Below are 22550 nucleotides of genomic sequence, written 5' to 3' on the forward strand. Positions count from 1 at the left end.
CCCCCACCCCCCCCCCCCCCCACCCCCCCCCCCCCCCACCCCCCCCCCCCCCCACCCCCCCCCCCCCCCACCCCCCCCCCCCCCCACCCCCCCCCCCCCCCACCCCCCCCCCCCCCCACCCCCCCCCCCCCCCACCCCCCCCCCCCCCCACCCCCCCCCCCCCCCACCCCCCCCCCCCCCCACCCCCCCCCCCCCCCACCCCCCCCCCCCCCCACCCCCCCCCCCCCCCACCCCCCCCCCCCCCCACCCCCCCCCCCCCCCACCCCCCCCCCCCCCCACCCCCCCCCCCCCCCACCCCCCCCCCCCCCCACCCCCCCCCCCCCCCACCCCCCCCCCCCCCCACCCCCCCCCCCCCCCACCCCCCCCCCCCCCCACCCCCCCCCCCCCCCACCCCCCCCCCCCCCCACCCCCCCCCCCCCCCACCCCCCCCCCCCCCCACCCCCCCCCCCCCCCACCCCCCCCCCCCCCCACCCCCCCCCCCCCCCACCCCCCCCCCCCCCCACCCCCCCCCCCCCCCACCCCCCCCCCCCCCCACCCCCCCCCCCCCCCACCCCCCCCCCCCCCCACCCCCCCCCCCCCCCACCCCCCCCCCCCCCCACCCCCCCCCCCCCCCACCCCCCCCCCCCCCCACCCCCCCCCCCCCCCACCCCCCCCCCCCCCCACCCCCCCCCCCCCCCACCCCCCCCCCCCCCCACCCCCCCCCCCCCCCACCCCCCCCCCCCCCCACCCCCCCCCCCCCCCACCCCCCCCCCCCCCCACCCCCCCCCCCCCCCACCCCCCCCCCCCCCCACCCCCCCCCCCCCCCACCCCCCCCCCCCCCCACCCCCCCCCCCCCCCACCCCCCCCCCCCCCCACCCCCCCCCCCCCCCACCCCCCCCCCCCCCCACCCCCCCCCCCCCCCACCCCCCCCCCCCCCCACCCCCCCCCCCCCCCACCCCCCCCCCCCCCCACCCCCCCCCCCCCCCACCCCCCCCCCCCCCCACCCCCCCCCCCCCCCACCCCCCCCCCCCCCCACCCCCCCCCCCCCCCACCCCCCCCCCCCCCCACCCCCCCCCCCCCCCACCCCCCCCCCCCCCCACCCCCCCCCCCCCCCACCCCCCCCCCCCCCCACCCCCCCCCCCCCCCACCCCCCCCCCCCCCCACCCCCCCCCCCCCCCACCCCCCCCCCCCCCCACCCCCCCCCCCCCCCACCCCCCCCCCCCCCCACCCCCCCCCCCCCCCACCCCCCCCCCCCCCCACCCCCCCCCCCCCCCACCCCCCCCCCCCCCCACCCCCCCCCCCCCCCACCCCCCCCCCCCCCCACCCCCCCCCCCCCCCACCCCCCCCCCCCCCCACCCCCCCCCCCCCCCACCCCCCCCCCCCCCCACCCCCCCCCCCCCCCACCCCCCCCCCCCCCCACCCCCCCCCCCCCCCACCCCCCCCCCCCCCCACCCCCCCCCCCCCCCACCCCCCCCCCCCCCCACCCCCCCCCCCCCCCACCCCCCCCCCCCCCCACCCCCCCCCCCCCCCACCCCCCCCCCCCCCCACCCCCCCCCCCCCCCACCCCCCCCCCCCCCCACCCCCCCCCCCCCCCACCCCCCCCCCCCCCCACCCCCCCCCCCCCCCACCCCCCCCCCCCCCCACCCCCCCCCCCCCCCACCCCCCCCCCCCCCCACCCCCCCCCCCCCCCACCCCCCCCCCCCCCCACCCCCCCCCCCCCCCACCCCCCCCCCCCCCCACCCCCCCCCCCCCCCACCCCCCCCCCCCCCCACCCCCCCCCCCCCCCACCCCCCCCCCCCCCCACCCCCCCCCCCCCCCACCCCCCCCCCCCCCCACCCCCCCCCCCCCCCACCCCCCCCCCCCCCCACCCCCCCCCCCCCCCACCCCCCCCCCCCCCCACCCCCCCCCCCCCCCACCCCCCCCCCCCCCCACCCCCCCCCCCCCCCACCCCCCCCCCCCCCCACCCCCCCCCCCCCCCACCCCCCCCCCCCCCCACCCCCCCCCCCCCCCACCCCCCCCCCCCCCCACCCCCCCCCCCCCCCACCCCCCCCCCCCCCCACCCCCCCCCCCCCCCACCCCCCCCCCCCCCCACCCCCCCCCCCCCCCACCCCCCCCCCCCCCCACCCCCCCCCCCCCCCACCCCCCCCCCCCCCCACCCCCCCCCCCCCCCACCCCCCCCCCCCCCCACCCCCCCCCCCCCCCACCCCCCCCCCCCCCCACCCCCCCCCCCCCCCACCCCCCCCCCCCCCCACCCCCCCCCCCCCCCACCCCCCCCCCCCCCCACCCCCCCCCCCCCCCACCCCCCCCCCCCCCCACCCCCCCCCCCCCCCACCCCCCCCCCCCCCCACCCCCCCCCCCCCCCACCCCCCCCCCCCCCCACCCCCCCCCCCCCCCACCCCCCCCCCCCCCCACCCCCCCCCCCCCCCACCCCCCCCCCCCCCCACCCCCCCCCCCCCCCACCCCCCCCCCCCCCCACCCCCCCCCCCCCCCACCCCCCCCCCCCCCCACCCCCCCCCCCCCCCACCCCCCCCCCCCCCCACCCCCCCCCCCCCCCACCCCCCCCCCCCCCCACCCCCCCCCCCCCCCACCCCCCCCCCCCCCCACCCCCCCCCCCCCCCACCCCCCCCCCCCCCCACCCCCCCCCCCCCCCACCCCCCCCCCCCCCCACCCCCCCCCCCCCCCACCCCCCCCCCCCCCCACCCCCCCCCCCCCCCACCCCCCCCCCCCCCCACCCCCCCCCCCCCCCACCCCCCCCCCCCCCCACCCCCCCCCCCCCCCACCCCCCCCCCCCCCCACCCCCCCCCCCCCCCACCCCCCCCCCCCCCCACCCCCCCCCCCCCCCACCCCCCCCCCCCCCCACCCCCCCCCCCCCCCACCCCCCCCCCCCCCCACCCCCCCCCCCCCCCACCCCCCCCCCCCCCCACCCCCCCCCCCCCCCACCCCCCCCCCCCCCCACCCCCCCCCCCCCCCACCCCCCCCCCCCCCCACCCCCCCCCCCCCCCACCCCCCCCCCCCCCCACCCCCCCCCCCCCCCACCCCCCCCCCCCCCCACCCCCCCCCCCCCCCACCCCCCCCCCCCCCCACCCCCCCCCCCCCCCACCCCCCCCCCCCCCCACCCCCCCCCCCCCCCACCCCCCCCCCCCCCCACCCCCCCCCCCCCCCACCCCCCCCCCCCCCCACCCCCCCCCCCCCCCACCCCCCCCCCCCCCCACCCCCCCCCCCCCCCACCCCCCCCCCCCCCCACCCCCCCCCCCCCCCACCCCCCCCCCCCCCCACCCCCCCCCCCCCCCACCCCCCCCCCCCCCCACCCCCCCCCCCCCCCACCCCCCCCCCCCCCCACCCCCCCCCCCCCCCACCCCCCCCCCCCCCCACCCCCCCCCCCCCCCACCCCCCCCCCCCCCCACCCCCCCCCCCCCCCACCCCCCCCCCCCCCCACCCCCCCCCCCCCCCACCCCCCCCCCCCCCCACCCCCCCCCCCCCCCACCCCCCCCCCCCCCCACCCCCCCCCCCCCCCACCCCCCCCCCCCCCCACCCCCCCCCCCCCCCACCCCCCCCCCCCCCCACCCCCCCCCCCCCCCACCCCCCCCCCCCCCCACCCCCCCCCCCCCCCACCCCCCCCCCCCCCCACCCCCCCCCCCCCCCACCCCCCCCCCCCCCCACCCCCCCCCCCCCCCACCCCCCCCCCCCCCCACCCCCCCCCCCCCCCACCCCCCCCCCCCCCCACCCCCCCCCCCCCCCACCCCCCCCCCCCCCCACCCCCCCCCCCCCCCACCCCCCCCCCCCCCCACCCCCCCCCCCCCCCACCCCCCCCCCCCCCCACCCCCCCCCCCCCCCACCCCCCCCCCCCCCCACCCCCCCCCCCCCCCACCCCCCCCCCCCCCCACCCCCCCCCCCCCCCACCCCCCCCCCCCCCCACCCCCCCCCCCCCCCACCCCCCCCCCCCCCCACCCCCCCCCCCCCCCACCCCCCCCCCCCCCCACCCCCCCCCCCCCCCACCCCCCCCCCCCCCCACCCCCCCCCCCCCCCACCCCCCCCCCCCCCCACCCCCCCCCCCCCCCACCCCCCCCCCCCCCCACCCCCCCCCCCCCCCACCCCCCCCCCCCCCCACCCCCCCCCCCCCCCACCCCCCCCCCCCCCCACCCCCCCCCCCCCCCACCCCCCCCCCCCCCCACCCCCCCCCCCCCCCACCCCCCCCCCCCCCCACCCCCCCCCCCCCCCACCCCCCCCCCCCCCCACCCCCCCCCCCCCCCACCCCCCCCCCCCCCCACCCCCCCCCCCCCCCACCCCCCCCCCCCCCCACCCCCCCCCCCCCCCACCCCCCCCCCCCCCCACCCCCCCCCCCCCCCACCCCCCCCCCCCCCCACCCCCCCCCCCCCCCACCCCCCCCCCCCCCCACCCCCCCCCCCCCCCACCCCCCCCCCCCCCCACCCCCCCCCCCCCCCACCCCCCCCCCCCCCCACCCCCCCCCCCCCCCACCCCCCCCCCCCCCCACCCCCCCCCCCCCCCACCCCCCCCCCCCCCCACCCCCCCCCCCCCCCACCCCCCCCCCCCCCCACCCCCCCCCCCCCCCACCCCCCCCCCCCCCCACCCCCCCCCCCCCCCACCCCCCCCCCCCCCCACCCCCCCCCCCCCCCACCCCCCCCCCCCCCCACCCCCCCCCCCCCCCACCCCCCCCCCCCCCCACCCCCCCCCCCCCCCACCCCCCCCCCCCCCCACCCCCCCCCCCCCCCACCCCCCCCCCCCCCCACCCCCCCCCCCCCCCACCCCCCCCCCCCCCCACCCCCCCCCCCCCCCACCCCCCCCCCCCCCCACCCCCCCCCCCCCCCACCCCCCCCCCCCCCCACCCCCCCCCCCCCCCACCCCCCCCCCCCCCCACCCCCCCCCCCCCCCACCCCCCCCCCCCCCCACCCCCCCCCCCCCCCACCCCCCCCCCCCCCCACCCCCCCCCCCCCCCACCCCCCCCCCCCCCCACCCCCCCCCCCCCCCACCCCCCCCCCCCCCCACCCCCCCCCCCCCCCACCCCCCCCCCCCCCCACCCCCCCCCCCCCCCACCCCCCCCCCCCCCCACCCCCCCCCCCCCCCACCCCCCCCCCCCCCCACCCCCCCCCCCCCCCACCCCCCCCCCCCCCCACCCCCCCCCCCCCCCACCCCCCCCCCCCCCCACCCCCCCCCCCCCCCACCCCCCCCCCCCCCCACCCCCCCCCCCCCCCACCCCCCCCCCCCCCCACCCCCCCCCCCCCCCACCCCCCCCCCCCCCCACCCCCCCCCCCCCCCACCCCCCCCCCCCCCCACCCCCCCCCCCCCCCACCCCCCCCCCCCCCCACCCCCCCCCCCCCCCACCCCCCCCCCCCCCCACCCCCCCCCCCCCCCACCCCCCCCCCCCCCCACCCCCCCCCCCCCCCACCCCCCCCCCCCCCCACCCCCCCCCCCCCCCACCCCCCCCCCCCCCCACCCCCCCCCCCCCCCACCCCCCCCCCCCCCCACCCCCCCCCCCCCCCACCCCCCCCCCCCCCCACCCCCCCCCCCCCCCACCCCCCCCCCCCCCCACCCCCCCCCCCCCCCACCCCCCCCCCCCCCCACCCCCCCCCCCCCCCACCCCCCCCCCCCCCCACCCCCCCCCCCCCCCACCCCCCCCCCCCCCCACCCCCCCCCCCCCCCACCCCCCCCCCCCCCCACCCCCCCCCCCCCCCACCCCCCCCCCCCCCCACCCCCCCCCCCCCCCACCCCCCCCCCCCCCCACCCCCCCCCCCCCCCACCCCCCCCCCCCCCCACCCCCCCCCCCCCCCACCCCCCCCCCCCCCCACCCCCCCCCCCCCCCACCCCCCCCCCCCCCCACCCCCCCCCCCCCCCACCCCCCCCCCCCCCCACCCCCCCCCCCCCCCACCCCCCCCCCCCCCCACCCCCCCCCCCCCCCACCCCCCCCCCCCCCCACCCCCCCCCCCCCCCACCCCCCCCCCCCCCCACCCCCCCCCCCCCCCACCCCCCCCCCCCCCCACCCCCCCCCCCCCCCACCCCCCCCCCCCCCCACCCCCCCCCCCCCCCACCCCCCCCCCCCCCCACCCCCCCCCCCCCCCACCCCCCCCCCCCCCCACCCCCCCCCCCCCCCACCCCCCCCCCCCCCCACCCCCCCCCCCCCCCACCCCCCCCCCCCCCCACCCCCCCCCCCCCCCACCCCCCCCCCCCCCCACCCCCCCCCCCCCCCACCCCCCCCCCCCCCCACCCCCCCCCCCCCCCACCCCCCCCCCCCCCCACCCCCCCCCCCCCCCACCCCCCCCCCCCCCCACCCCCCCCCCCCCCCACCCCCCCCCCCCCCCACCCCCCCCCCCCCCCACCCCCCCCCCCCCCCACCCCCCCCCCCCCCCACCCCCCCCCCCCCCCACCCCCCCCCCCCCCCACCCCCCCCCCCCCCCACCCCCCCCCCCCCCCACCCCCCCCCCCCCCCACCCCCCCCCCCCCCCACCCCCCCCCCCCCCCACCCCCCCCCCCCCCCACCCCCCCCCCCCCCCACCCCCCCCCCCCCCCACCCCCCCCCCCCCCCACCCCCCCCCCCCCCCACCCCCCCCCCCCCCCACCCCCCCCCCCCCCCACCCCCCCCCCCCCCCACCCCCCCCCCCCCCCACCCCCCCCCCCCCCCACCCCCCCCCCCCCCCACCCCCCCCCCCCCCCACCCCCCCCCCCCCCCACCCCCCCCCCCCCCCACCCCCCCCCCCCCCCACCCCCCCCCCCCCCCACCCCCCCCCCCCCCCACCCCCCCCCCCCCCCACCCCCCCCCCCCCCCACCCCCCCCCCCCCCCACCCCCCCCCCCCCCCACCCCCCCCCCCCCCCACCCCCCCCCCCCCCCACCCCCCCCCCCCCCCACCCCCCCCCCCCCCCACCCCCCCCCCCCCCCACCCCCCCCCCCCCCCACCCCCCCCCCCCCCCACCCCCCCCCCCCCCCACCCCCCCCCCCCCCCACCCCCCCCCCCCCCCACCCCCCCCCCCCCCCACCCCCCCCCCCCCCCACCCCCCCCCCCCCCCACCCCCCCCCCCCCCCACCCCCCCCCCCCCCCACCCCCCCCCCCCCCCACCCCCCCCCCCCCCCACCCCCCCCCCCCCCCACCCCCCCCCCCCCCCACCCCCCCCCCCCCCCACCCCCCCCCCCCCCCACCCCCCCCCCCCCCCACCCCCCCCCCCCCCCACCCCCCCCCCCCCCCACCCCCCCCCCCCCCCACCCCCCCCCCCCCCCACCCCCCCCCCCCCCCACCCCCCCCCCCCCCCACCCCCCCCCCCCCCCACCCCCCCCCCCCCCCACCCCCCCCCCCCCCCACCCCCCCCCCCCCCCACCCCCCCCCCCCCCCACCCCCCCCCCCCCCCACCCCCCCCCCCCCCCACCCCCCCCCCCCCCCACCCCCCCCCCCCCCCACCCCCCCCCCCCCCCACCCCCCCCCCCCCCCACCCCCCCCCCCCCCCACCCCCCCCCCCCCCCACCCCCCCCCCCCCCCACCCCCCCCCCCCCCCACCCCCCCCCCCCCCCACCCCCCCCCCCCCCCACCCCCCCCCCCCCCCACCCCCCCCCCCCCCCACCCCCCCCCCCCCCCACCCCCCCCCCCCCCCACCCCCCCCCCCCCCCACCCCCCCCCCCCCCCACCCCCCCCCCCCCCCACCCCCCCCCCCCCCCACCCCCCCCCCCCCCCACCCCCCCCCCCCCCCACCCCCCCCCCCCCCCACCCCCCCCCCCCCCCACCCCCCCCCCCCCCCACCCCCCCCCCCCCCCACCCCCCCCCCCCCCCACCCCCCCCCCCCCCCACCCCCCCCCCCCCCCACCCCCCCCCCCCCCCACCCCCCCCCCCCCCCACCCCCCCCCCCCCCCACCCCCCCCCCCCCCCACCCCCCCCCCCCCCCACCCCCCCCCCCCCCCACCCCCCCCCCCCCCCACCCCCCCCCCCCCCCACCCCCCCCCCCCCCCACCCCCCCCCCCCCCCACCCCCCCCCCCCCCCACCCCCCCCCCCCCCCACCCCCCCCCCCCCCCACCCCCCCCCCCCCCCACCCCCCCCCCCCCCCACCCCCCCCCCCCCCCACCCCCCCCCCCCCCCACCCCCCCCCCCCCCCACCCCCCCCCCCCCCCACCCCCCCCCCCCCCCACCCCCCCCCCCCCCCACCCCCCCCCCCCCCCACCCCCCCCCCCCCCCACCCCCCCCCCCCCCCACCCCCCCCCCCCCCCACCCCCCCCCCCCCCCACCCCCCCCCCCCCCCACCCCCCCCCCCCCCCACCCCCCCCCCCCCCCACCCCCCCCCCCCCCCACCCCCCCCCCCCCCCACCCCCCCCCCCCCCCACCCCCCCCCCCCCCCACCCCCCCCCCCCCCCACCCCCCCCCCCCCCCACCCCCCCCCCCCCCCACCCCCCCCCCCCCCCACCCCCCCCCCCCCCCACCCCCCCCCCCCCCCACCCCCCCCCCCCCCCACCCCCCCCCCCCCCCACCCCCCCCCCCCCCCACCCCCCCCCCCCCCCACCCCCCCCCCCCCCCACCCCCCCCCCCCCCCACCCCCCCCCCCCCCCACCCCCCCCCCCCCCCACCCCCCCCCCCCCCCACCCCCCCCCCCCCCCACCCCCCCCCCCCCCCACCCCCCCCCCCCCCCACCCCCCCCCCCCCCCACCCCCCCCCCCCCCCACCCCCCCCCCCCCCCACCCCCCCCCCCCCCCACCCCCCCCCCCCCCCACCCCCCCCCCCCCCCACCCCCCCCCCCCCCCACCCCCCCCCCCCCCCACCCCCCCCCCCCCCCACCCCCCCCCCCCCCCACCCCCCCCCCCCCCCACCCCCCCCCCCCCCCACCCCCCCCCCCCCCCACCCCCCCCCCCCCCCACCCCCCCCCCCCCCCACCCCCCCCCCCCCCCACCCCCCCCCCCCCCCACCCCCCCCCCCCCCCACCCCCCCCCCCCCCCACCCCCCCCCCCCCCCACCCCCCCCCCCCCCCACCCCCCCCCCCCCCCACCCCCCCCCCCCCCCACCCCCCCCCCCCCCCACCCCCCCCCCCCCCCACCCCCCCCCCCCCCCACCCCCCCCCCCCCCCACCCCCCCCCCCCCCCACCCCCCCCCCCCCCCACCCCCCCCCCCCCCCACCCCCCCCCCCCCCCACCCCCCCCCCCCCCCACCCCCCCCCCCCCCCACCCCCCCCCCCCCCCACCCCCCCCCCCCCCCACCCCCCCCCCCCCCCACCCCCCCCCCCCCCCACCCCCCCCCCCCCCCACCCCCCCCCCCCCCCACCCCCCCCCCCCCCCACCCCCCCCCCCCCCCACCCCCCCCCCCCCCCACCCCCCCCCCCCCCCACCCCCCCCCCCCCCCACCCCCCCCCCCCCCCACCCCCCCCCCCCCCCACCCCCCCCCCCCCCCACCCCCCCCCCCCCCCACCCCCCCCCCCCCCCACCCCCCCCCCCCCCCACCCCCCCCCCCCCCCACCCCCCCCCCCCCCCACCCCCCCCCCCCCCCACCCCCCCCCCCCCCCACCCCCCCCCCCCCCCACCCCCCCCCCCCCCCACCCCCCCCCCCCCCCACCCCCCCCCCCCCCCACCCCCCCCCCCCCCCACCCCCCCCCCCCCCCACCCCCCCCCCCCCCCACCCCCCCCCCCCCCCACCCCCCCCCCCCCCCACCCCCCCCCCCCCCCACCCCCCCCCCCCCCCACCCCCCCCCCCCCCCACCCCCCCCCCCCCCCACCCCCCCCCCCCCCCACCCCCCCCCCCCCCCACCCCCCCCCCCCCCCACCCCCCCCCCCCCCCACCCCCCCCCCCCCCCACCCCCCCCCCCCCCCACCCCCCCCCCCCCCCACCCCCCCCCCCCCCCACCCCCCCCCCCCCCCACCCCCCCCCCCCCCCACCCCCCCCCCCCCCCACCCCCCCCCCCCCCCACCCCCCCCCCCCCCCACCCCCCCCCCCCCCCACCCCCCCCCCCCCCCACCCCCCCCCCCCCCCACCCCCCCCCCCCCCCACCCCCCCCCCCCCCCACCCCCCCCCCCCCCCACCCCCCCCCCCCCCCACCCCCCCCCCCCCCCACCCCCCCCCCCCCCCACCCCCCCCCCCCCCCACCCCCCCCCCCCCCCACCCCCCCCCCCCCCCACCCCCCCCCCCCCCCACCCCCCCCCCCCCCCACCCCCCCCCCCCCCCACCCCCCCCCCCCCCCACCCCCCCCCCCCCCCACCCCCCCCCCCCCCCACCCCCCCCCCCCCCCACCCCCCCCCCCCCCCACCCCCCCCCCCCCCCACCCCCCCCCCCCCCCACCCCCCCCCCCCCCCACCCCCCCCCCCCCCCACCCCCCCCCCCCCCCACCCCCCCCCCCCCCCACCCCCCCCCCCCCCCACCCCCCCCCCCCCCCACCCCCCCCCCCCCCCACCCCCCCCCCCCCCCACCCCCCCCCCCCCCCACCCCCCCCCCCCCCCACCCCCCCCCCCCCCCACCCCCCCCCCCCCCCACCCCCCCCCCCCCCCACCCCCCCCCCCCCCCACCCCCCCCCCCCCCCACCCCCCCCCCCCCCCACCCCCCCCCCCCCCCACCCCCCCCCCCCCCCACCCCCCCCCCCCCCCACCCCCCCCCCCCCCCACCCCCCCCCCCCCCCACCCCCCCCCCCCCCCACCCCCCCCCCCCCCCACCCCCCCCCCCCCCCACCCCCCCCCCCCCCCACCCCCCCCCCCCCCCACCCCCCCCCCCCCCCACCCCCCCCCCCCCCCACCCCCCCCCCCCCCCACCCCCCCCCCCCCCCACCCCCCCCCCCCCCCACCCCCCCCCCCCCCCACCCCCCCCCCCCCCCACCCCCCCCCCCCCCCACCCCCCCCCCCCCCCACCCCCCCCCCCCCCCACCCCCCCCCCCCCCCACCCCCCCCCCCCCCCACCCCCCCCCCCCCCCACCCCCCCCCCCCCCCACCCCCCCCCCCCCCCACCCCCCCCCCCCCCCACCCCCCCCCCCCCCCACCCCCCCCCCCCCCCACCCCCCCCCCCCCCCACCCCCCCCCCCCCCCACCCCCCCCCCCCCCCACCCCCCCCCCCCCCCACCCCCCCCCCCCCCCACCCCCCCCCCCCCCCACCCCCCCCCCCCCCCACCCCCCCCCCCCCCCACCCCCCCCCCCCCCCACCCCCCCCCCCCCCCACCCCCCCCCCCCCCCACCCCCCCCCCCCCCCACCCCCCCCCCCCCCCACCCCCCCCCCCCCCCACCCCCCCCCCCCCCCACCCCCCCCCCCCCCCACCCCCCCCCCCCCCCACCCCCCCCCCCCCCCACCCCCCCCCCCCCCCACCCCCCCCCCCCCCCACCCCCCCCCCCCCCCACCCCCCCCCCCCCCCACCCCCCCCCCCCCCCACCCCCCCCCCCCCCCACCCCCCCCCCCCCCCACCCCCCCCCCCCCCCACCCCCCCCCCCCCCCACCCCCCCCCCCCCCCACCCCCCCCCCCCCCCACCCCCCCCCCCCCCCACCCCCCCCCCCCCCCACCCCCCCCCCCCCCCACCCCCCCCCCCCCCCACCCCCCCCCCCCCCCACCCCCCCCCCCCCCCACCCCCCCCCCCCCCCACCCCCCCCCCCCCCCACCCCCCCCCCCCCCCACCCCCCCCCCCCCCCACCCCCCCCCCCCCCCACCCCCCCCCCCCCCCACCCCCCCCCCCCCCCACCCCCCCCCCCCCCCACCCCCCCCCCCCCCCACCCCCCCCCCCCCCCACCCCCCCCCCCCCCCACCCCCCCCCCCCCCCACCCCCCCCCCCCCCCACCCCCCCCCCCCCCCACCCCCCCCCCCCCCCACCCCCCCCCCCCCCCACCCCCCCCCCCCCCCACCCCCCCCCCCCCCCACCCCCCCCCCCCCCCACCCCCCCCCCCCCCCACCCCCCCCCCCCCCCACCCCCCCCCCCCCCCACCCCCCCCCCCCCCCACCCCCCCCCCCCCCCACCCCCCCCCCCCCCCACCCCCCCCCCCCCCCACCCCCCCCCCCCCCCACCCCCCCCCCCCCCCACCCCCCCCCCCCCCCACCCCCCCCCCCCCCCACCCCCCCCCCCCCCCACCCCCCCCCCCCCCCACCCCCCCCCCCCCCCACCCCCCCCCCCCCCCACCCCCCCCCCCCCCCACCCCCCCCCCCCCCCACCCCCCCCCCCCCCCACCCCCCCCCCCCCCCACCCCCCCCCCCCCCCACCCCCCCCCCCCCCCACCCCCCCCCCCCCCCACCCCCCCCCCCCCCCACCCCCCCCCCCCCCCACCCCCCCCCCCCCCCACCCCCCCCCCCCCCCACCCCCCCCCCCCCCCACCCCCCCCCCCCCCCACCCCCCCCCCCCCCCACCCCCCCCCCCCCCCACCCCCCCCCCCCCCCACCCCCCCCCCCCCCCACCCCCCCCCCCCCCCACCCCCCCCCCCCCCCACCCCCCCCCCCCCCCACCCCCCCCCCCCCCCACCCCCCCCCCCCCCCACCCCCCCCCCCCCCCACCCCCCCCCCCCCCCACCCCCCCCCCCCCCCACCCCCCCCCCCCCCCACCCCCCCCCCCCCCCACCCCCCCCCCCCCCCACCCCCCCCCCCCCCCACCCCCCCCCCCCCCCACCCCCCCCCCCCCCCACCCCCCCCCCCCCCCACCCCCCCCCCCCCCCACCCCCCCCCCCCCCCACCCCCCCCCCCCCCCACCCCCCCCCCCCCCCACCCCCCCCCCCCCCCACCCCCCCCCCCCCCCACCCCCCCCCCCCCCCACCCCCCCCCCCCCCCACCCCCCCCCCCCCCCACCCCCCCCCCCCCCCACCCCCCCCCCCCCCCACCCCCCCCCCCCCCCACCCCCCCCCCCCCCCACCCCCCCCCCCCCCCACCCCCCCCCCCCCCCACCCCCCCCCCCCCCCACCCCCCCCCCCCCCCACCCCCCCCCCCCCCCACCCCCCCCCCCCCCCACCCCCCCCCCCCCCCACCCCCCCCCCCCCCCACCCCCCCCCCCCCCCACCCCCCCCCCCCCCCACCCCCCCCCCCCCCCACCCCCCCCCCCCCCCACCCCCCCCCCCCCCCACCCCCCCCCCCCCCCACCCCCCCCCCCCCCCACCCCCCCCCCCCCCCACCCCCCCCCCCCCCCACCCCCCCCCCCCCCCACCCCCCCCCCCCCCCACCCCCCCCCCCCCCCACCCCCCCCCCCCCCCACCCCCCCCCCCCCCCACCCCCCCCCCCCCCCACCCCCCCCCCCCCCCACCCCCCCCCCCCCCCACCCCCCCCCCCCCCCACCCCCCCCCCCCCCCACCCCCCCCCCCCCCCACCCCCCCCCCCCCCCACCCCCCCCCCCCCCCACCCCCCCCCCCCCCCACCCCCCCGGAGACGGCGTTTTTGCCGTCTCCAGGCCGCCATTAAATGCCCGTGCGGAAACGGCCTTTGTAAACTGATAAAATGTAACATAAAATTCACTTTAAGCAGCTGAATGGGTCTAAAAGACAGTAAGTAGTTTATATAGTCCCAGGATGCTACCATTTGATGAAATCCATGCCTACTCCAGAATACAGATAGATTTCTCAAGCAGGCCCAAAAGTGCCTCCCTGAGTCTGTTTCAACCCAGGAAAATGGTATTGGCCAGGGGAGGGGGAAGGCAGAAGCCCCTTCTCCACAAGCCCCACAATCCTGATTCTAATTGATCACTGTGCATATCAGAATTGAAGAGAGCTACCTACAACTCACATGTGACACTGCTGGACTTAGCTTCTATATTATATATTGTAAAAACATATATTTGGGAGAGAAAAGCAAGATGTACATATTTTAATTTTTAAAGCAGCGTAACTATGTTACAAGGCCCATGACGCAAAATAGTAGGCTGTAATGTTGCAGTCAAAGCTCTGCTCATGGTCTAAGTTTGATCCTGATGGAAGTCCGTTTCAGGTAATCAGCCTTCCATCCTTCCAGGGTTGATAAAATTAGTACTCAGCTTGCTGGGATAAAGTGTAGATAACTGGGGAAGGCGATGGCAAACCACCCCATAAACATAGTCTGCCCAGTAAATGTGATGTGACATCACCCAGTGGGTCATTAATGGCCAAGTGCTTGCACAGGGAACTATCTTTACCTTTAACTATGCTACAAATGGAGTACCACTTAATGCCAAGTGGCTGTGAAATGCATTAGAAGTGTTAGAGGCCATTTGATGAAAGGTTCAATTGAATCAAGGATGATTTTATATAATATGATTCATCCTGGCTGTATCAACATCAGAGGTGTAGCTGGGCCAAACTGCACCTGGTGCACACTCTGTGTTTTCTGCCCCCCCCCCGGGGGGGGGCCTTCCTCATTCCCACACTTACCTTAATTCCTTGTGAGCTCCTTGTGAGCCCCAAGACCTTGTGAGCCCCAAGGTCTCCTGGGAAGTTTAGTTCCCATCAGGCCATTTTTCAGCCTGAACTGTGAACAGGCCGCTTTTTTCAGCCTGAAAAAGTTCTAGAAAAAGAAAAGGAACTAAGGTAAGTTTCTAGATCAAATCAAGCCTGAAATGTCCCTAGAAGCTGAAATGACTAAATTTATTTATAAGACAATGGTCATTGGAAAAGACTTTGAGGCTACAAAACTTGAAGGAAGCAGGAAAAGAAGAAAATCCAGTATATGGTTTGACTCTATAAAGGAAGCCTCGGTTTGCAAGACCTGAGCAAGGCTTTTAACAATAGGACTCTTTGGATTCCTAAGGTTGCCATGGGTCAGAAGAAATTTGACAGCAAGTCTTAAAAGGGCCACTGGACTTTTGTTCTAATTGGTTTGCTATTGTTCTAACTTCTGCTATGGAGCATCACTTTATGGGGGAGGAGACTGAATGTCCTTACCAGAGGGAGTCATGAGAAAGAATGGAGACCAGGGGGACTGCTATTTCAGCAACATGTAAGTATATAGTGAGTGGGAGCACCTAGGCTGGACGTGGGGTTGAAGATGTAACTAGCATTCTCCATCCGTCTTATTTCCCAACATCTGTAACTTCAAAGGTTCTTAGCTCTGGGATTTTCTCGGGGCTGAGCAGGTGGACCTGGCTTGCATCACCAAGACCTGGGTGTGTGATGGCGAGACAGTGGCTTTGGCTGAGGTCTCGCCCCCAGGTTTCGGGTGTATCCACCAATCTCAAACCCAGGGCCGGGGGAGGGGGGCGGTGTGGCGTTGTTCATCTGGGATTCCATCCCCTTCAGGGCGATCCCTGTTCCAAGGATCACTGGTATGGAGTGTGCTGGCCTAGCAATATGGATGATACCCTCAAACTTTCAAAATAGTGCTATATAACAATTGCCAGCAGCTCCTTTTGAAAAAATTGAACATAGATGCATCTTCATTAAATTCTATTTGGATTTTAATCCAGCATTTTACCAAGTAGTCATAACATACAACACACCATTCTTATAAAGGCACAAGATGTAGTTGGACTGGTGTGACTAAGGGCTGATGTACCTGGTGCAATCTCTTTAATTTTCTCGAAGACAGAAGTACTGTGGAAATGTTTCCATAAAAATTTGATCCTGGATTTTCCTGATACACTGCAGATCTTCACAGATACCTCACCTTTAGTATTATTTTGATTATATTAATTATTAGTGTGATATAAACCCTTCTGTGTTAAAACACCTTGAGCTAAAATTGATGTGAATTCCCATATCAAATTTTCAGTGAGAGTGAACTCAGATCAAGGGTGGGAAGGGAGAATGAATTATAGCACTCAAAGGGATTATCTGGTTCTATTAACCTTTCCTTTTTAGTACTAATTTTTCTTCATAAGATTCAGGTACTAATGCAGATTACTCATTATTCATGCTGATGGACAACTATAGTTCAAATTCATACATCCTAATTCTGGTGCCAATACAATAAAAGTTTTGTAATCTCTATGCCTCCCGTTACCCATCCAGGAATAGGAATTACTAGCCTACAGCCCCAGTTTCCTATCCCAGATAAATCAAGGAGAGGGAGGGAAAAGGGGAAGGTAATTGAGAGAGTGGTGTTGGAGCAGCTTCAGGGTTTCCTGGATGACACATCGGCTTTTGATCCCTTCCAGTCCGGCTTCCGTGCTGGGCATGGGACAGAGACGGTCCTTGTCGCCGTCACAGACACACTCCGTATGCAGCTTGACCAAGGCGGATCGGCGCTGCTGGTTTTGTTAGACCTTACTGCAGCGTTTGATGTGGTCTATCACAACCTTTTGACCCACTGCCTGGCCGTTTCCGGAGTGCGGGGCACTGTCCTTCAGTGGATTGTCTTGTTTCTCCGGGACTGACGCCAGCAAGTGTGGTGCGGGGATCAAGCCTCCCAGAGGTGCCCGCTTTACTGTGGTGTACCTCAGGGAGCGCTACTATCCCCGCTATTATTTAACAACTATATGCGACCACTTGCTCAGCTGGTACGCAGCTTTGGGCTGATCTGTCACCAGTACGCTGATGACACTCAGCTCATTCTGTTGATGGAGAGGGGAGCTGTCACGGCCCCTGCAGCTCTACAGCATTGTTGGAGGCGGTTGCTGGTTGGTTGCAACAGAGCAGGTTGAAACTGAATCCATCGAAGACGGAGATCCTTTGGCTTGGCCACAGGAGGGAGATGGGGGATTTCCAGCCGCCAGAGTGGGAAGGGACCACTCTGGCACCGGTCCCTTCCGTTCTCAGGCTGGGGGTCCACCTGGATTCGTCTCTTTCAATGGAGACCCAGGTGGCCCATATAACCCGGACTGCGTTTTTCCATCTCCGTCAGGCCCAGTGGTTGGCCCCCTTTCTCTCTCAGGCGGACCTCCCCACTGTGATCCATGCAACAGGTCATCTCCAGGTTAGACTATTGTAACTCGCTCTACGTGGGCCATCCCTTGCGTTTGATTCGGAAACTGAAACTGGTCCAAAATGCAGTGGCACGTCTGCTCACAGGGGGCGCCTTTCGTGAACACATCCAGCCTGTGTTGCGCCAGCTGCATTGGCTCCCAGTAGAATTCCGAATCATCTTCAAGGTGTGGGTTCTGACCTTTAAGGCCTTACGCGGCCTGGGACCCTCGTACCTTAGAGACCGCATTACCCCATATGCCCCTACTCGGCCTCTGCATTTAGCAGAGGCCAATTTGCTGGTGCTTCCTGGCCCCTCAATGATGCGACTGGCCTCCACCCGGGCCAGGACCTTTACGGCCCTGGCCCCAGCCTGGTGGAACACTCTTCCTCCAGCTGTCCGGGCCCTGCGGGACCTTGGTGAGTTCTGCAGGGCCTGTAAGACTGAGTTGTGCCTCCGGGCCTTTGGAGTGTCCAGTCGCTGAAATGTGCACCCCCCTTTATGCCTTTATTTATTTTACCATCTTATGTTACCCTCTTAGAGGGGAGTCCGGCTGTTCCCTCTTTTTAGAGAGGCCTCTAAATAAATTGGGTTTTAGGACGCCTGATATTTTTGTACTGACCGCTGCTTTTAATAGATTTTTATTGGTTTTAGCAAATGCACTGATTATGATATATTGTACACATGTGGATGTTGTGAACCGCCCAGAGCCCTTCGGGGATGGGGCGGTCTACAAATCCAAACAATACATAGATAAAAATAAATAAATAAATAAAAATGGCTTCTGCATAAGGATGCTCTAGAAATTTCATGCCTGTACAGACTAGAGAAGGCAGTCTAGAGCGTCATCCTCAAGTGACATCACCTCAAGTGACATCACCTCCTCCCTAAACTGCCATCCAAAAACTGCCTCCTTAAACCGGCCCCATCCTCAAGTGACATCACTGCCTCCCTAAATTGCCCCCAACTGCATTTGCTGAGGCAGTGTTGGGAACCCTATTATTTGGCATGTGATCATCCAAAATGCCCCCCCCCCCAGCTGCCATACTCCTGAGTCTTTGGGCACAAGCCCCACACCCATCTTTCCAGCCAGCCAACTTGATACTTCCAGCTGTTGCTAGGCTTCTATTCTGACAACTGGTGCAGCCAGCTTATTACAGCCAGTTTAGACTATAGAGATCAGCCCCCTTGTGAAAACTGCTGCTTTAGAAGGTAGGCTCTAGGCCTCCAGCACTCCACCCTGTTGAGGTCCCTTCCCTCCCAAACTTTGCTCTTCCCCAAGCTCCGCTCCTAAATCTTCCAGGATTCCCCACCAGCTTGCCTTGAGCCCTGGAGAGCAAGCTCTGCTAAAGGGCTCCTGGGCAGTTGACGCATTTGTCTGCCTGCAATACAGGACAGCTTCATGGACAGGGGTACATGAGGTTCTGCTAGTTCCCCCAAGTTCAGTGCTGAAAGATGCTGAGAAGAATTTGCCATGTTGATACTAATCCTAACTGTTGTGAAGATAAGTATTACATAACTGGGGATGCTCTTAAAAATGGTCCTGAAACTGAAGTTGATGCAAAATACAATAGCCCATCTGTTATCAGGGATGGGTTGCATTAAATACATTTTGTCCTCCTTGCATGGTTACCTGTTGGTTTCCAATGTCAAGTTATGGTGCTGGTTCTTACCTTTAAAGCCCTTTATGGCTGGAAACCACTTACCTGAAGGACCAGGTCTCTTGGTATGAGCCCATGAGGCAGCTTCACTCAAAGCCATCTGATTATTCTGTTGCTGTAGTTTGTGGACTTTTCTGTGGCTGATCCTGTGTTAAGGAATAGAGATATGGAACAAGTTAGAATATCTATATAACTTTTGTCATTTCAGAGGCCTTGTAAAACAGAACTGTTTAGAAAAGTGATTTAGGATGATTGTTTGGTGAAAGAGATTTTTCTAATGGGTGTCCTATGGAGTGCTCCACATGCAAACATGATTGACGTTTACAGTGGCAATTCTGCTTCTACATGGATATGTACTTTGTACTTTCCCCCCTCCCCACTCATTTTCTTCACACCACCAGAGGGTCTTTTGCTCTTTTTCTTTATTGATAGATTACTGTGGATATTTTTTAAATCCCAGGTGAAGGAGGAATAATGCCAGATATGGTGCTGGGTGTGGGAGAGGTGGTTCAGAAACCCACATTTTCCCTTTCATGCTTTCTCAAATCTGCTAAAGAAAGCAGGTGTGGGGAAAATAGCCACAGAGGCAACCAAGACAACTAAGGGAGGACACGAGAGAGATTTATAACAGTATGCATAGGGTGGGGAAGGCAAATAGAGAGAAATTCTTCCATAATACTAAAACTATGGATTATTCAGTTATGTTTATGGACAATAGATTAAGGATGGACACAAAGAAATAGTTCTTCATTCACCGAGTAATTAAATTGTGGAATGTTCTGCCAGTTCAGATTAGACAGATGCAGGAAGGATAGTTCATCCAACTAGGGTGGAGCCATCTCTGTGGGAGAGCACCTGCTGTGACAGAATTTCCCAGGTTCAATCCCAGCATTTGCAGTTCAGAGGAACCAATAGTAAGTGATGTGGAAAATTTCACTCTGAGACACTGGAGAGCCACTACCAGTCAGAACAGTCCATGCTGAGTTTGATAGACTAATGCTGACTTACTATAAGACAGCTTCACAGAAAATTGCCAAGCTCTTTAAGCACCCCACCCCGATATAGATAATACTGATTATTAAGTATCTTGGGCCCATGGCTGGGAGATAGCATCTAGGAAATGCCCTATTGAGCATCTGCGGCAACTGATAAACATTGTGTGAAATGGGATGCTGGACTGGATGGACCACTGATCTGATGTAGCAGAGGAGTTCCTATGTAGTTATGCGAGGGAAGGGGAGGGGGAATAAACCATTACTACATGACTACATATTACAAGGAGGGGGGGGGGGATCAGTTGGTTCTTTCAGAAACTCAAGTACAAGTTGACTTACTTCCTTATTTTAAAAGGCCAGCCTAGCCAAGAGCTTGTTTCCTCATCCATTTTAGATTTGGGATGGACCCCTTTCTCTGTCTGAAACATACAGCTGTTTTCTATTATGCATCCGAAAGTAGCACATCCTTCTATGGACAGTATTACTTCTGCAAGAATAGGACTCTCTGAAGTAACTTAAGCTGAATTACCCACGTTGCAGGATTTAAGTGATGCCTCCAATTTCTAAAGACATATCATAATCAGAACGGTTGTAAAGAGGTTAAAGGTTTCATATCCAGCACCACTTCTGATTTGAAATCCTGGAATAAAATTAGAAGCATCAGGGCATATAGAAGGGGGAAGGGAATACAACCTGGAGCTCATTACAGTTCTACAAAGAGTGATGAATTCATTAAGGAAGAGGTGAGTACACCCTTTGCAATTTCACATTTCTTCCACTGGTTCCTCAAAAGCGCTTGCCACATGAGGAGGGAAGGAAGTGGTCCAAAGGCGCAGAAGGAGACACAGAAAAACCAGTGGGTAAAATTTAGCCACAGCCATTTGATTGGTGTCCTGGCAAAAGAAAGCAGAGGCGCAGCCCAGGGGATGGATCTGGCGTCCCCCAATAATAAATTTCCCCCAGCCTGATGAATGTGGGAAAACACCAATGCCCAGAGCAGCAAGATAGTGGGAGTCATCTGGGTGCTGGTATCTGGATGAACTCCCCTTGCTGCCTGAGGCGCAAACCACCAGCAGCCGCCACCTGGGCATGTGGTTCGCAGGCTTGCTCCACCCCCCAGGCCTCTTATGGAGGCCCCCACCAAATGGGGAGGACAGGCATGCAGGCTCCTCCTCCCCTGAACGGATCAGTTCTCATGTGCAACCCACCAGGCTGTGACAGATAAAATGCAAATAACAACAGTCACCATAACCAGAATACCAAAACAAAAAACTCAGACCAACAAGGGAGGGAAGGCGGGAGAAGCCATTGGCGCTTGGGTGAGAAAAGGAGCAGGATGACCCGACCTGCCCATATATACCACGCCTCTTCCAGGCATATCACTTGCTTGCGCCAGGCCAGCAGCTGGGCAGCCCAACCCCACGCTGGGCTGGATGCTGGTGCTGAACCTGCCCCTCTCCCTGCCCCACCCCTGGGCAACAACAGCAGCCAAGGTAAATCTCAGCCACTCTTTCTTCAATTTTTGGCAAAGAACATGTCAGTGCTAACCCCCTCAAACAGCCCAAGAACAAATGAATCTCCCAATACTTCTCCATATATCCTCCCCAGTAAAATGCAGTCTCCCAGACATGACCAATTTGAATCAAACGTAAAGAATTCTTGGCAAAGTTGTACTCTCTTTGGGGGCTTTCCCTAGAGGTTATGGGGTATAATATATTTAAAGGCTTGCAGGTTGTTGTTGATTAAATAATTTGTAGCAAGCTATGTGAGATGACTCTATCAATATCTTGCTCAAGCTTGAATGGAAACATGTGGCTACTCTGTTGATGACTGGAGATGCTTTCTGAACACTAGGAAGGGGTGATACAACAGTAGTTGGCACATGTTGTTGTGGCACACAAGAGCTGTAAGGCAATGGAATCCTGAAATGCCCCATAGATTGGATTAGTGGCACAAAGCATAGACTTCTGGAAGTCTCCAGAATGCAAAATAATGATTTCCAGCATAAAAGTAATGGTAATGGGGAAACAGCCCAGAATCCTATGAATGTTGAAGTCCCACTAAGTCAATAAGACATATTCCTTCAATATGCACAGGATTGCAGATTTAGCACTATTTATCAAAATGGGCTCTGAGTTCCATTGGCTCAGAAGTGGTGGTTCCAGGGAAACTTTCAATCTATTCATTGAACAATTTACTGTGCCTTTCCTCCAAACTGCAATGCAATCCCAGTAACAGATTACTGGGAGTAAGTGCCATTGAATAGTTCTGAGCAGAATTCTGAGTAGACTTGTTTAGGATTTCAATAAGGGCCAAACTCATTATTTTTAAAAAATGTTTTTAATGCTTTATTGATTAAAAAAAATTATGTAATGGATGGGGTATGGGAAAGAGAGAGTACAAAATTCCAAACGGGAAGGAGGGTAAAGGGATATACATCTTATAAACAGAGAAAATACATTAAAAAGAGAGAGAGGAAAAAAATAAAAGAAGAAAAGTAAGAGAAAAAGAGAAGAAAAAAATTATAAGCTTATAAGTAATATATCTGAATTTCAATTTATTGTCGAAACTTCAATATATTATCATTTAGTACATGAGTTTTAATGAGTCAGGTTTAAGTTTGGTTTTGCTTTCTTGCAGGGAATGCAATCATAAATGTCTGCAGAGGCTCCATTCAGTTTGGGACTGTGGCTTGGGGAGAGGAGGGGAATTATTTGCCAGGGAGCCTAACTTGTTAAAACATGGATCATAAAGTTTTACCAGATAAGTCAGTATGCACTGTGCATAGTGCATCACTCTTCCTGTTATTCTTGCAACAACCCTGTTGAGATTAGGCTGAGAGACAGTGACTGTCCCAAAATTATTTTTCATGTCAGTATGAACATGGGGGCCCCTAATCCTAGTTTGACATTCTATCCACTATTCAACATTGACTGTTACATGGTGTGGTATGTTTCATACAGGCTGGGATGGAAAAACGGGTCGTATAGTTTGTGAATCTTGACAGCTATATGCATTGCAGGCTGACAGAGATGGTAAATACAGTGAGATATTGTATAATTTTTTTGACTGACCCCTTGAGAAATGTCAAAAATAATATCTCCCTCCCCCCCCCATCCATCTAGCCTCCTTTGGCCACTCTCCATAGGCAACTGTCCCAGAAGAGGACATCTGTTTAGATGCTGCTC

The 22550-nt window shown here is 73.7% G+C and overlaps 1 protein-coding gene across 1 annotated transcript; it reads right to left on the reverse strand.

Annotated features, from left to right (window-relative positions):
• Positions 1–11764: 11764 nt before the first annotated feature.
• On the reverse strand, positions 11765–13249 carry LOC125429106 (glycine-rich cell wall structural protein-like; the record flags this gene model as incomplete). The annotated part of the gene is made up of 1 exon (XM_048489891.1): positions 11765–13249. A coding segment is annotated over one exon (1485 nt), but the record flags the coding sequence as incomplete, so codon positions are not given.
• Between the last annotated feature and the right edge of the window lie 9301 nt (positions 13250–22550).

This window comes from Sphaerodactylus townsendi, linkage group LG03 (genome assembly GCF_021028975.2).
Source record: "Sphaerodactylus townsendi isolate TG3544 linkage group LG03, MPM_Stown_v2.3, whole genome shotgun sequence".
NCBI lineage: Eukaryota > Metazoa > Chordata > Lepidosauria > Squamata > Sphaerodactylidae > Sphaerodactylus > Sphaerodactylus townsendi.